The 16,340-nt window shown below is 37.1% G+C and overlaps 1 protein-coding gene across 1 annotated transcript in view; it reads right to left on the reverse strand.

Moving 5' to 3' along the window:
- Positions 1-16,340, reverse strand: part of DCC (DCC netrin 1 receptor) — a 773,306-nt gene that overhangs the window by 120,987 nt on the left and 635,979 nt on the right. Inside the window, exon 16 of the mRNA XM_044921252.1 lies at positions 5,320-5,415. Coding sequence (XP_044777187.1) covers positions 5,320-5,415 — 96 coding nt within the window. The remainder of the gene's footprint in view (positions 1-5,319; positions 5,416-16,340) is intronic.

Raw genomic sequence — 16,340 nt, forward strand, 5'->3', positions numbered from 1 at the left:
ACCCGCCAAATGAAACAAACAAATACATACATAAATAAAAGAGTTAAAAAAATAAATATCAGTGGTAACACGTCACAATGAGTTAAATGCATGGCAATAATGATGAAAGGGAACATGAGAAGAACAGAAAAAAATACAATTAATTCAATCGGAAAACTCATTCGAAACAGTATTGCTCTATTACAAAAATACTGACTATTTTCTGTAACTCACTCATTTTCCTATAGTGGTTTTATCAGCTCCACTTCTGGTGGTCACTTTTAGCTATATATTTTAAAAGCCCATTTCGTCTTGGAGTTTTGCACATGGCTTCCTAAAAGGTCTAGTATAGAACTTGTCAGTTTTATAACTATACAGATAACTTAAAATAACAAGATCAAAAGGAGTGTCTGGTTTATTTCCTCCTGTTAAGGAAATAAATGCCTATCCAATATCTGTTCTTTTAAGTTTGTTTATTTTTCTCCTTTTCTAACTTGATTCGGTTTCTCTAATGCTTTCATTATTGCTTAGCTTATACCTGCATAAATATTGTTTAGGCAAGAAACAAGTAATAAAGCCCAAAGGGCTCTGTGGTCTACAGCAATCCGTCTATGGCTATGATTGCGTAAAGCCAGACTGACCAGGTCCATGGCCCGTGTGCCCCAGTGATATGTTTGATAACTAGGTTTCTTCTAGCACTTGGCGTGGCAGGTTTTCTTAGACTGAAATCATTAAAGAAAGTATGGACGTATCTGTTTTACCCACTTTCCCACAGAGTAATTAACTAAGGCTCTTAAGGCATACCTATATTCCATATTACTTGTTCCAAAGTATCAAGTTCCATGGGAAAACTTTATGTTATTGGCTGGGGAGACAGAACGAACTGTGGGAGGTACACACAGGCTTTGATCCTTATTAACATAATCAGAACCTGCATGATGACGTGTGTGGTTTTAGAAAATTCTCTAGAAAAATTTTGTACTCATTTTTATGCTGCGGATATCAGAATCAGAAGAGTTTGTCTTGTGGCCATAGTAAGAGTCCAATTTTGAGCCTTTTATACCTAAGACTTTTCAGTTTTTGAAATTTTACCTTTAAATCATGTAATATGTATTCTCACTAACAAAAAAAAAAAAGAAAGAAAGAAAGAAAGCCCTCAGGCAGGGCATCTGAGGACATTTGGGGAGCTGACCTGCTAAAATGTAGAGTATTTGAAGCAGTGTACATACAGAGTTTACATTTTTAAATAGCCTAGTTCCAAGCACAGCAGTTATTGCCTGGTTTTGATGACTACTTCACTTTGTCCACCGTATTTCAAATGCCTACCCCCTACTCATCGCTCTGTTTTCCAATGAATTATTTAGTAGTTTACTGGGCTGTGGTCTTTGGAGCAAAATACAAAACCTGAAAACAAAAACAGAACAAAAGGAAAGAAAAAAAAAAAGAGAAAGAGAGAGAAAGAAAAATGTTTAAAATTTAATGACAGAGCCCAGGCTTTCCGTATTTCCTTTGATTGTGTCTTTTTATTAAGGGCTCCTTTAAACCCAAATGGATTTATGAAATGATGAAGGGGGAGCTGAAGAGCCTCCAGGAGGATCCCGATCAGTCATCAGGTCGGTGTATCGGTGGCAGGTGTTTTGGCCAAACTGAAACAGGTGCTGCCTCCCTTGTTTCTATTCTTAGCCGACTTTCCAAGAAGAATGTTATACACAACAGGAAGACTATTCTGAATCACAAACTTCTTTTTTGACCAACCTACATAATGTGTTATACCATATATGTTGTTTCTTTGCTTAACCTGGTTTTTAAACCGATATGAATTTAATAATCTGCCACAGGTGCCCTAGATAAGGTTTTGAAAAGTAGTGATTCTACTTCAAGAAATGCTAACAGCCACTCTGGCTCTTCCTGGATTTTACAATAGTATATTTTTCATGACTTGTGGAGTTTCTTGGAGTCTCAGTTCCAGAATGTGTCCCTCAAATTTCAAATAATGTTTGTTGGTATTTATCTATGGACTTGTATAATTTAAGAATTTCTATCCCTGGCCAAGTTTTTCTTGGCTTTTTTTTAGCAAATTTGTTTTCAGGCATGGCTTGTCATTCTACTTGCCATCTCCTTTAGATCTGTACTAATACAAGAGCCACTAATTACACGGACAATTTAAATTTAAATTATTAAAATTAAATACAATTTAAAAATCACTTCTTCTGTTGCACTAGCCCATTTTAAGTATCCCACGGCCATACAAGCCAGTCTATCATCTTGGATAGTATAGACATAGAGCTTTTCCAACAAAGCAGAATGTTCTAGTGGAGAGCGAGCACTATTCTAAATACATGTATGCTCCATACACTGCTAATTATCTTTCTCTCAGCACAGTTAAATTAAAAGCATTTTTTTTTTGGTTAAAAAACACCATTTTTTGTTGCTAAACAACTTTTTTCCAGTTTTTAGGTGCCTTATATGCTGTTGATTTGCAGTGGTTATATTCAAGAGTAAAAACTAAATAAAAATTAAAAAGAAAACATAGCCTCAAACCTTTTGCTAAAAAGAGAAGCCTATTCAATTCCTAATAAATATTTTGGTAAGAGTTCATGAATTTTCAGTTCACATACTAAAGTTCAAAACAAGCTTTTAAAATAATAACATAATTTTACATCTGGATTATACTTCATTCAGACATTGATAAAGCAGTTGAGAATAAACAAATTCAAAGAACACACCTCCTTATTCCCCTGCCTTCTTCCCTTCTCCAGGCTCAGAATGTCTTGTTGTTGCAACATTAAGAACTGAAAAGCTCTACTGCACAAATGAAACTCTTAACACACCCATTTGACCTGGTGAAACTTTCCTCAGCTCTAATACTAATATGCTCAGGATGAGATGAAGCTCCAGAGAAGAGGCTCCACCTAAGAGCAGGTGTTTGTGGAAATCATCATGGCCTGATACTTACTCCAGTCTGATGCATTTATTGCCTCTGATTTTTTATTTATTTTATGCTGGCCTCTTCCAAGTCTGCTCATGGGAATACTTATAGAGCTCAGAGACAGAGAATGTCTTCTCTGTGGCACTATGACACATTTATTGATAGAATTTCTCCCAGAACCTTAACCTTTGATTCTATTTATTTGTCCTTTGTTCTCCATGATGTGTGGAAACACAATAAGTCTGCCACATCCAAGAAAGGACTGGTTTTATTCATTCCTCTTCAAACCCTACTGACTTTACTTCAATAAGAAAATGCCTCACATAATTTCCAACTTTTGGTATCCATTCATTCCTCCAGATCCATTAGGATTAGAGTCTTATTAGAGAAAAATAGTCTTATGGATCACTGGTGTTTTGGAAACCACTCTGGGAATGCCATATGCCAAGGATTAAAGAATGACAACAAATGTGAAGGCAGAAGTTAATGTCCCAAATAGTTCTTTGTGAGCAGTTTATCTTTGGTTTATGTAAACTCTATTTTTACTTCTACTGCTTTCTGCTCAAAATTGATTTTTTTTTTTTTTTTTTTTTTGGTCACCTGAGTGTCTCTTCTTTGTGGGCTTTCGTTCTGGTAAGAAAGTGGTCTTTGAAAAGACTAGCCATAGTATAATTTGTGTTGCCTGATCACAAGCTCAAGGTCACATTGATGAGCAGGTGCTCAACATCTACCATTGACAGGAAAGAGATAGCTTACTAAACACAAATTACGGAAAGAACAAGTAGAGCTAAAGTGACCTGCTACCTCCCAAAGAACACTGCTACTGGCAGAACAAGAGAATAAGGGGAAGTGAAAATTCTAGACACCTCCATCATGTTATGTCATGGTTTCCTGTTCTGGACCTCCATACGCCTCATCTTATTTAGAGATAATATGTTTGACAGTAGACATTCTCTCAGGTAATACTTCTTATTTGCCTATTTGCCCTTTTGGGGAGACATGAGCCCTTTTGATAACACAATGAGAGAGCCATAGTGTCTCCACAGATAAAGAAATACATTGACACATACCCAAAATTTTTCATACCACTTTAGGCAGATCATAGACCTTGAGAACAGGAGCCAAAGATTCAAGCAAACTCTGGAACAACAACTTTGCCTTACAAGAAAATCTGGTTGAAATTAGTGAAGTGATGGTATATTTGGAAACCATCATGTAACAACTGTGAATTCACTTTAAAACTGTTTATTCTCAAGAGAGCCTATGAATGGAGCTTGTGGGTTTGGAAAATAAACTGTACAAAGTTTATATAAACTTAGGTGGTAGCAGAAGTCACAGATCCCACTATTTATTCCAAGGTGATTTATTCCTCCTTGTCAGGACTTCATACTCAGGCACCCAGTAGTTTTCCATGTTCTCTAGTGTTCACTATGAAATCCTGCTCTCAGATTTTTTATTCTCATTAAGGTGAAAGTAACTGATGAGTTAAATGAGGTCCGAGGCTTGTGGATTTTGAAATGGGGCAGGATCGAAGAATTCACTAAACAGATGGACCTCTTGGGTTTTACTTCCAGATTTCAGACATAAGGCTATTGGGGATGGTTGTGTGACTTTCCAGTGACTCTGAACAGCCCCCCAGGAGTGGTATTTATTCTATTTTTGAGTAAGCCCAGCCTTGCTCACAAATAGTCTCTGTAAATGTCCTGCATCTCACTCTCTTATCCATTCCGTTCTGAGTTCCTCCAGCTCTTTGTGTGTGTGTTCTGCCTCTACAGTCCAACTCGCATAAGAACTCCTGGAGGTGTGAAACCCTGGAGGCAGCCACACTTTTAAATATCATAAGGCTCTGGTCACTGCAGGGGTGACCTATAGGCCTGGCTCAGGAAAAGGCCACCTGTCTGACTCAGCCTCGTCCAAACCAGTCCCAGGAGGTCAGTCCTTCCTTGCCACAGTAGTTTGAAGGATCCTCTGCAGAGAAGCAAGTGGCCATTTGGGCATCTGGTGGCTTTTGCACAGAAACTTTCCTGCCTCAATTGCACTGACTTGCAAGATGAAACAAGATGCACACGAGCATGAAGAGTGGTATCGAGCCACCAAAATATGAGCTACTGAGAGAAGACAGAGAAGGAGAGATCTATATTCTCTAAGTCCACACACTAATTTATAGATTGACTTCCTCTCAGTTCTGTAAACCAAGAAGATAATGAACTATGTGCGTGTGTATATGTATATGCACGTAAACACAAATATGCATGCACACATACATACTCAAGGCTCAGAACATGACTACATACATTTTGTTTGTTTTTTTCCTTTGTATTTTGCTTTAGGTTTTTTTTTTTTTTTTTTTCCCCCACCACAACTTAAACACTGGCTACCTTGTCATAAGAGGATAAACTGTTTCAGCTTACCTGTTAGAGATCTGGTGGTGGCACTTTCATAAAGTGGAACTCCTTCTCCTGCATTGTTAAAAGCTTTTAGGGAGATTACGTAATGGGAACTTGACTCTGGAGAAAAAACAGAAAGAAAATAAACATGATGATTTACTTAGTGTACTGAAATATCCAGGGTAAACATTTTCCTGCAATAAAATTTAATATAATCTACTAAGTAAGTTGTTGTTTAAAAATGAGTGAGTGTGATTCTGGGAAGCAGGTGGTAGGGGTGACAATACAGTTTTTAATCTTCCTGAATCTTCCCATAATAAGAGACTGATTGACTAGATAGACAACCACAAGCACTTGGACAATTCCAACAAACGTAGGCAATGAGCTATACTCTCAAACCCCGAAATATAATTGCATGTGGACAAACCACCAACAACCTTAGGACTTGCGTGTTTATCAGCATCTGTGTAGGAGAAATCAGAGAGAGGCATCCAACTTCAAAACAGAAATAGTTCTAAAATACCTATCAGCTAATGCTAGAAAATGCAGCGGGCCAATCTGTGGACAGTAAATATAAGTACACAAAACTAGCCTGCAAAATCTCCTCTCCAGGACAGGACTTACACCGGGGACAAATTGCTGGCAACAGAGTTAAAATTTGAGCAGACAGAAGCAACAGAAATGAAGGGAAGAGAAGGTCCAGATAAAAGTAGAAGAGAGCAAAGTCATGAAAACTTGGAAAGCAAGCTGCCATACAGTTTTTAGTGTGTATCAGGGTTTGGCCAACTTTTCTTGTAAAGGACCCAGATGGTAAATATTTAGCTCTGCAGCCCACATTATCTGTGTCATGTATTCACCTGCATTTGTTTGTTTGTTTACAGCTCTTCAAAAATGCAAAAACCATTCTTAGTTCAGTGGGGTTCAAACAAAAATAGGACCTGAGCCGATGTGACCTGCAGGCTAAAGTTTGCTGAACCCTCGGCTCTGGTCTAATGAAAACAACGGGAGAGGGAGCTCTGTGTATTTAGAAAAGCTATTTGAACATCTGGGAACATAGAGGAACAGGTCATGTGAAAGAAAGCAAGCCCCAAAAATCTGTTGGGGCTAAATACCTTACAAAATAAACTGAGGAGTATACCATTCCTATAGACAAGCACACCCCCAAAAAGAGATTGAAAATACGCAAGGAAAGTAGATCAAACCTTTGAAATTTACTATTTCAAAATGAGCTAAACAACATTAAGAAAATTAAATGCCAGATATGCAAGAGTAACATAAATTAAAATTAGGAAAAAAACTCAGAAATGAGGTGGTATAACTCAAGAAAGACTAAGTAAAAAAAATATTTTTAAAAATAAAGAGTACCTAGACAAACAAACAAGCACAAGAAAAAACAAAACAAAAAGAAATTAAGAGAGAGTACAAGAGAATTTAGGAGAGAGTGATGAACAGAAGAGAAGGAAGGTCTAACAGACGAGTAATAGTTGTCCTTGAGGAGGAAAACCAAAGAAAGGAAACAGAACAAATACTAAAAAGTGTAATTAAAAAAATTTTTGCTGAGTTAAAAAAAATCTTTTAGGCATCTGGACAGAAAGAATACATGACTTGAAAGGGGAAAACTTATTTGTTTCAGAGGTACAGGTCTGTGATTCAACAGTCTTACACAATTCACAGCACTTACCATAGCACATGCCCTCCCCAATGTCTATCAACAAATAATATATGTTAAAAAAAAAAAAAAAGATAGTAGGAAGGGAAAAATGAAGCGGGGGGAGAATCGGAGGGGGAGATGAACCAGGAGAGACTATGGACTCTGAGAAACAAACAGGGTTCTAGAGGGGAGGGGGGAGGGGGGATGGGTTAGCCTGGTGATGGGTATTAAAGAGGGCACGTACTGCATGGACCACTGGGTGTCATACGCAAACAATGAATCATGGAACACTACATCAAAAACTAATGATGTAATGTATGGTGATTAACATAACATAATAAAAAAAAGAACAATTTTAGGCTGAAAGAAAATATTTGCTATACACACAAAAGTGGTTAATCTTGTTAAGATACAAGTAGTTCTTCAAATTAGTAAGAACATTGCATATAGCCCAAGGAGAATTGATATTCAGGGAAATGAAAAGAAAAGCAACAATAAAATAAAACTTTTGGCCCTTCAGATTGGCAAAAATGTAAGATCGTGTTAATGCCCAGTGTTCATGAGATTACAAGGAAAACAATACTTTCATATACCATTTCTTAAGAGCAGTGATGAGTCTGGAAATTTCTGTAAATTTTGGAAAATAAATCTGGCTATATAACTGAAAAAAAAAGGGGGGGAAACTTAAATTATGATCAAACTTTTGGACAGCCACATTTTATGCCAGAAGGAACTGAAGTAATTTACTTGAAATACCCAAGGTAAAAAATGTGATTCAAGGATTTTATAGTTAACAAAAGTTAGCTTAACTATAAAGGGCACACCCAAGCTGTTATCAACATATAAGTAACCAGGGAGTATTACTCCCATGATCCTGAGAACTACTGCACTACTGAGAAATGAGCTCCTAAATGACCAGGGTAGATACCCCAATGGTAAACTAATGAACAACAAATGTTAGGAACTAAGACTAAGTAAGAGTTAAAAGGGGGAGATTTTATTTTGTAATGGCTACATGTTCTGATATTGTAGCTATCCTACAGTCATAAGTCAAAAATAAGGTAGACTAGGGGTAGTGTATACACAAATCAATGTTTCAATAATTATTGATGGTGATAATATTATTATTGTTATTCTGCAACTAATGTAATATGGGATAAAGCAAATGAATAATCATGAGAAATTATAATTCTATCATCTCCTGTGTCCTTGAGACCCAGAAGATTAGTGTGGATGAAAGGACATATTGATGTAAAATAGAAAAGGTATGTAAAGTCTTACATTCCTAAAATTTAATCAGAAAATCAGTTTCAACTCAAAAGGCATTTTATGTCTGTCCTAGTTCCATCCACTGAAGAAGTCTAGAGACATTGTCAATAACAAATACCCCTAATGCCCAGATAGGGATTTTGAAAAAAAAAATTTTTTTTTGCACTGCAAGAAACAAGGGGTTCTTGTAAAACTGGTTGATTCCTGGTCTGAGATAGGACACATAACAACTGAGCTTGAAACATCTTGATGTAACCAGATAGAAAGGAAACAACCAAAGACTAATAGGCTCATGTCAAATGAATTCAGGAATCAAATGAAAAAGGCTCCCACAGACCAAAGATGAAGACAATCTGATATTCAATAAAGGTGAGAGTTGCAATGAATTGAAACCCAACAAATATACATGAATGTATGAATTCATAAAGGTATTTTTAAAAAATAATAAAAGCTGGTCACTTCTGAGGTTGACAGAGAACCAAATTATTATCTTGAAAACCAGCTAAAGAATCAAACATTCATTATGTTTTTCTTAAATAAACTCTACAGTTATGTAACCACACAGCGTGTGAAGGGGAAGCATACACTTATAATATTATTCCAACTAACAAGTGAAAACTCAATGATAGAATTCAAATATTACTATTTTGCAGCCCCAATGAACAAATGGATCTGGGCATTAAGCATTCATGATTGTTAAGATAAAATAAAGAAACCTAGGCATAATGTATCTTCTAAAGAAAGAACACACTCCTAGAGTCTTCCCAAAGGATGGAACCTACTTAGTCTGATTAAACCTATAGATCCAAATGCCATTTTGCAGGAAATAGAGCAAAGAAACAGTTCAAGTCCAACTTACACAATTCATTAAGCTATATATTTGTTGCTTGTAGTTTTCTGTATCTGTCTTTTATTTTACAATTTAAAAAAGTTTTAAAAATGAGTGGATTTATCTCTGACAGTGAGTGCTCTTTGAAAATTGATTAGATGGCTTTTTCTTCATGAGATTTTATGTGACCTAAATATTAGCATTCGAGATATTGACATTCCAAACCACAATGACAGGAGAGCCACAATATAGCAAGAGGAATAAAATAAAATTATGTTTAATGTAGTCAAAGGGCTTCTATTAAGTGAATTGCTTCCCCTACAAGAGGGGATATTTATTTATTAATTTTTGCTATCAACCTAGTTTACTAATAAGAAAGTAATCAGTCAATAAATGTTAAATGCTCTTGGAGCATATGTTAAAGATGGACCCCTATTGTCAGGTTACAATCATAATTCTGGGCAGAGAAAACAATGGACAAGGAAAGACTACATAAAATTAAGTAGTACAGTGTGTGATACAACTTGTGAATGCTATGTGAGATTAGAGGTCTGGAAAATTAGTGAGGGATTGGGTCATCTAAGACTTCTTGGCAGATATGGACTTGGTACCAGGGCTTGAAGGTATGGGTAGGATTTAGGGATAGAAGGATGATAGGAAGTAGAAAACAATCTCAGGAAAAAGGTATATGTCAAAAATACAGTTAGATGGGTCAGCAAAAATACTTCTCTACTAGGAAACATCCTTTATAGCTATTGGAGTGGAGACAAAGCCTGATTTCAAACATATGATTTATCTATACAACTACAATGTAAACATTTGCATTAGAGTCAAGCTCCATAAAATTGCCTTTCTGCGGGTCAAATTGCATTTGGTTTCACATAATATACATACAGCATATATTTGCATTTATCTATGTATTTGTTTATCAAGGGAGTGAGAGAGAGGTCAGCAATTCCAAAACTCCTGTGCTTGGGAGCTAGGGTTTTGATTTTTGTTTGGTTTAGTTTGGTTTTACTTGTTAAATCTGAAGGAGAGAGAAGAGGAGAAAGGAAGAGAGAGAGGAAGAGAGAGAGGGGGGAGAGATTTAGTCACAGGGTATGAGAGGGTGCTAGACAGTAATTCCTCCAAGTAATTCACCTAAGGAATGGAGCCACCACTCCAAGATGTTATTAACATATGGAAGGCAGTCTTCTAGTCTATCAGCATACACGGAAGGTAAACCACAAATCTGTAACCTCAGGTTCCTATGTACACAAATGCATGCAAATCTATACATACTCATGGAAAAATAAATGACGAAGTCTGGGCTTCCTTAGTTAACATGTCAACCATAAGATCAACAGCAACAAATTAGAAACTATACTAAGGAAGTAAGGAGGGTCCAATAAAATAATAAAGCAGGTCTCATTTATACAAGGTGATTAAATATGATTGTTTTATGCTGACTTCTCCATTTAGAATTCAGATTGAAGACTGTCTGACTTGATCAGAGGCTCTTCACTTCCTGCTCAGAGTTAAGAGCTAAAACTCACAGGTAGCATGGTCTATGAGACATTGAATTCATGCCTTCACCTCTCTGTCCACCCCCCTCCTAGCTGCCCAGCTTATCCCTCCTTAGAAAACATGCTCTGAAAGCCTCTGCAACATTTGTGCACTATTGGCTTTCTGTCTTTTGGAGTGCATATTATTTCTCATTTAAGAGAAAAAAATGTATCTAAACTGGTGCATTTTCATTTTATCAGTTTGAATTTTTATATCAATCTGAATTACAACAACATGCTGCTATCTGGCTCCTGAGCATTATTAATCATTTCTTAATCTCTCCCCCATAGTAAATGTGAGATAAATGTCATTTCAATACTGACGCTTGCTTACAAGTGTCTGATGATCTGAGTAATGACAGCTTCTTCCACTTGATGTCTAGCCATGGTATAGAATATACTAACAAAGAATCTGGAGTTTTATAATTTCTTAGCTGTTGGATTAATGAATTACACAAACTGCTAAATTCCACAGATCCCAACTATGCTGTGCACATCCTAGGGGAGACCTAGCTTTAATTTAAATAAAACATGCTTAGCCTTGGGAAAGGGAAACAGATTTGCAATGGAGTTGTAACTGGTATAAGAATATCACTCAGAGCTAGCAGTCCCGGAGATGATTTGGTCTGGTCTTCTCGTGTTTTCAGTTGGTAATATAAGGATCAGGTAGTTCATTGACTTTTCTAAAGTAACATAGAGCTACGAAGGAAATAAAAGACCTAGGTCAACTCCACAATCCTTTTTGTCTACCTTTTTTTTCCTTCTTTTTATGAAAAAAAAAAAAATCTTTCCTTTATGTTCTTTATATTCTACCTGCTCATTAACATCTTTTGAGCTTCCTCTGGCCTCTGTACAGTGCTTTTTTCAAATGCACCTGGATCTCCTAAGGAAGCAACAGGAATATTTCATGCCCCCACAAAGCTTGATCCAGTACTGAATCAGCCTGAACAACAATAACAAAAATATTACTCAGTTATTGGCTAATAGTGGACAGTGGGCTATAATGCTTTGATCCCCTTTTGTGTTGTGATATTGGCATCTTGTTTGTGTGTTAAGGGGGAAAGATGCTGGGAGCAACCGAGAATGAGGGTTTTCTCCCCATACAAAAGGAGAGGAGAGTGTCATTTATTGGCTCACCACTAGAGGGCAATGTGAAGCTATTTTCCTGCACATGCTCAGAGCTCTTTAACTTTAAAACCAGTAAATCACAAAAGAATTGCCTGGAATTGCTCCCTCTATAAAAGAATCAAATGAGTTAAACACATTTAATATCATAATGAATTTCAAATAAATTAATCATTAATTATGGTCAGACCCCATTGTTCAGGAATACATTTAATGACAATTATGACAGCACATTTATTTTTTGGATTTACTGAAATGATGCAGATATATGGCTGGAAAATATATCAGTTGCCTCTGGAAAATAAAGTACAGCAGTATTTTTTCATTTGAACTCACTGTGATCGAATCACACTGAAATAACTTGGATTTTGGTGGATGTCCATGGGAATTATTTTTAATTATGGATCTTCTGAGTGATTCCACAGATTTCAAATTATTGATCCGATGTTCACCACTATTTGGCCAACTTTTCTTACAGAATACATTGAATTGGGATAAAGGAGGCTGAAAAAAGACTTAGCTCTCTGGGCCTCTAAGACACTTCCTGGCCGGTATCTTCTTTGTGACCAGGAAAAAAAAAAAAAGGAATAAATGCATATTTACTGATTATAGGGTTTGTAAAGACAAGGGATGGGTAATAGAGAGAATTCTTGGTTCTCCTTCCCCAGAGACTTGGTAGATGTGAGACCCATTATTCTAAGAGCTTTTGTTGAGGCTTTCTTGAAGGTAGTGAGATGAATGGCTCTCTGCGGCGGAGGAAGTGAATCAAAAGACCTGTGGAAGGTTGCTCGGGGTCTAGACCAAGATGCCGTACTTGGTAAAAAAAGAGCCAGCATGAAGAACATCATTATTTTTAATTAATAACTGGTCTGAATTAAATGCCACTGGCAGCCAGATTGACAGCCTGTAGTCCTGTACTCGTTACAGATTATGTACTTCACTCAGTGGCCCCCCTCCATGCCAGGTGCTTGTCAGGGCCCAGTCTCCATGTCCCTGCATCTTTTGCCTTCCCCATTAGCACTGCCAACAAGTCAATTAGAGAAAATTAGAGTAGTAGCTGTTTTCCTAATGCAGAAGCCTGCTCATTGCAGGGAACCAGGACTACGTGCGCACAGAGTCCAGGCCACTGGATGGCGGTCGGATGGTAAACGTTATTGGACACCTCTGACCCCACTGGACCTGAACCATTTAATTAAGTGTAATGGGTGTATAGCAAACAGATCTGATGGCATTGATCTCCTAAAAGGATGAGTAATTCGTATTCGAGAAAGAGGCAATTTATATAATACATTCAATATTCAATTCTATTTCATTATATATACTTCTTTGCAAATTTAATTAATAGCTAATCTAACTAGCACCCTTAGGAAGGTTTTGTTTTGTTTCATTTTGCTTTTCTTTTTCTAGGAATGCTGTCCAAAGAATGGTCAGATTATAATAAGACTTGCTCATTGACCAGTCTTTACAGGTACCAGATACTCAGCTAGCCTGAGTATTTGAATTATGGTAATTTTTTTTTTTTTTTATCACCAATGTCTATCATTCACTAGGAGAGGAGTCAGGTAAAAATACACTTTATAAGAAATGTTTCAGTGCTTGGCAGATAGAAGATGCTTAACAAATATTTGTTAAATTAATGAATGTATGAGACACAGCAAGGCTATATTATTTAATGAAGTTTAAACAGCAAGCCCCTAATCAATCTGAATGCAGAATTCAGATTTCTTGATCCCAAATTGCACTTTCTGATACCTGTAGGTTCATGAAAAAATAGTCCAATGAGATTGTACATTTCCCCTTCTCACTTGCAACGATTCTACATCCATTCATCTGTTTATTCATTTATCAATCATCATTGAGCATCTTCTGTGTGTAAGACATGGTTTTAAGTTTTCTAGGGTATCTAAAGATTAAGGGAAAAAAACCCTTATATGCCTTGATGAGTCTTTTTTCTTTTTCTTTCCAGTTTTATTGAGAAATAATTGACATAGATTATCGTATAAGTTGAAGGCATACCACATGTTGATTTGACATATTGTGAAATGATTACCACAATAGGTTCAACTAACACCCATCTTCTCATATAGATACAATAAGAAAAGAAAAGAAAAAGGGAAAATAAAATCTCCTTGTAACGAGAACTCTTAGGATTTATTTTCTTAACTTTCCTGTATATCCTACAGCAGCATTAGCTCTAGTCATCATGTGGTATGTAACATCCCTAGTACATATTTATCCTATAACTGGACATTTATACCTTTTGACCATCTTCCTCCAATTTCCCCTCCCCTCTTCTTCTGGTGACCACAAGTCTGATCTCTTTTTTATGAGGTGTTTTTTTTTTTTTTTTTAAGGTTCCACATATAAATGAGATCATACAGTATTTGTCTTTGTCAGACTTACTTCAGTTAGCATAATGCCTCAAGGCCCATCCATATTGTTGCAGATGGTAGAATTTCCTCATTTTTTATGGCTGAATAATATGACTATGTGTGCACACACACACACACACACACACAATATGTCATGGCTTCTTTATCCACGCATCCATCGATGAACACTTAGATTATTTCCATGTCTTGGCTATGGTAAATAATGCTGTTATGAACATAGGGGTGCAGATCTTTTTGAGTTAGTGTTGCATTGCTTTTGGATATATTCCAGAAGTGGGATTGCTAGATCATAGGGTAGTTCTATGTTTAATGTTTTGAGGATCCTTCATACTGTTTTCCATTGTGGCTGCACCAATTTGCATTCCCGCCAACAGTTTCTCTGCATCTCTGCCGGCATTTGTTATCTCTTGTCTTTTCGGTGCTGGCCATTTGATGAATCTATTATTGAAGAAGCTGTGTTGGAAGTTTAAAAAAATCAGAGTAAAGTGTCCTAGAATCAGAGAGAGGCTTTGTGGAGAAGATGGGAATTTTGCTGAATCCTTTGGTGAAGAAAGGGTGAGAAGAAAGAGTGGAATAAACAAGCGCAAGCTCGTAGTGGTTGGAGCATCACACAAGCTAGGATCAAAGCTTGAAGACAGTGACAGCTTCTCCTCCTCCTAATCCTAACATTTATTGGATGTCTCATTAGGCCCTTTCTTAACTAACTCACATCACTTATTTTATGTAATCCGTACCTTAATCCAGTGTCTGACATACAGTGAGTACTCAATAAATATTTGTTGAAGGGATGAATAATTATCCCCCTTTTATAAGTACATGAAGAATTTTTAATTCCAAAGTTATTATGCTCCATACTAATTGCTTTTTACTAAATAAGAGGTGGTGAGTGGAAGAACATTTTTTACACATTTTGAATCGGGACTTTAGGGATATTAAATCCACAGAACTATGCGATGCAGGAAAGATGAAAAAAGAGGTTGAAAGTGGGTATATCTTAGAAGGTATTGTAATTGTCCAGGTAAAAATCACAAGGGCCTGGATTGGAGTGGTCTAGCACAAATGAAGAGCAAAAGATGGGTGTGAATACTGTAATTTCTAGATGTGCTTGGAGGGACAGTAGGGAAAGGGAAAAATCAAGAATGACTCCTAGATTTTGAGTCTGGTAGTGAGATGAAATTATTGCTGGGACTAGGAAGTCAAGAAGGGAGAGAAAAAATTCTGTTTCTGTCTTATTTGGTATAGAGAGGAAGTGGCATCACAGATAAAACAGACCGGCTATGCTGGGCTTTGGTCCTGCTGTAAGAATCGTATGTACATAACCTGTGTTATGGTGGACTTTCACTTTAAGCCTGGGAAAGCAGTGCATATACTCTTCCAGATACTCTCCCAGATAATTGCTTTCCTATTTTTTCCCCACCGAATTAACTAGCTGTCTTGGGGTTTCTAGGCTCAGACTAGAGATTATCTCCTTAGAGTTATTGGCTCTACCGTGGTGAGTGCTATAAAATTTATGCAGTATCTTCCATCACATTTTGGAAAAGCAAGCTCTTTCGTGTGTATGGAGCTTTGATTTTAAAAACAATTTTTTAATCAAGTAGCTTAATACCACAAAGTAGATAGGGCAGGGATAATCATTTCCATTTTAGAAACGGAGAGACTGGGGCGCCTGGGTGGCTCAGTCGTTGGGCATCTGCCTTCGGCTCAGGTCATGATCCCAGGGTTCTGGGATCGAGCCCCGCATTGGGCTCCCTGCTCTGCAGGAAGCCTGCTTCTCCCTCTCTCACTCTCCCTGCTTGTGTTCCCTCTCTCGCTGTGTCTCTCTCTGTCAAATAAATTAAAAAAAAAAAAATCTTTAAAAAAAAAAAGAAACGGAGAGACTGAGGTCTCATTGTAATCATTTAAGCCAGAGAAGACACAGGAAGAGCTGAGTGCCTTATATGTGCTCAGGTTTGCTCCTCCACAGTGTCCAGACAAGAAGGTCTGGGGTTTTCTCTGGCCATTCTGCAGGGAAGCCGTTGGTCACCAACTAGAGCAGAATAAACATTCTTTGCAGACTTCAGTTAATGCAGTTAGTGAGGTGTGCTTTGGCAGAGAGCACTCAGAGTTGGAAAAAATGATAGAGTAAATGCTTAGATTATGAAGCACTACAAACAGCTCACAAATGGGAGGACTTAATGAAATAATTTCTCAACGAAGCTTTACATTAGGAAATTGCCAGAGACAACATAACCAAA

The sequence above is a fragment of the Neomonachus schauinslandi genome, chromosome 14, assembly GCF_002201575.2.
Source record: "Neomonachus schauinslandi chromosome 14, ASM220157v2, whole genome shotgun sequence".
NCBI classification, from domain to species: domain Eukaryota; kingdom Metazoa; phylum Chordata; class Mammalia; order Carnivora; family Phocidae; genus Neomonachus; species Neomonachus schauinslandi.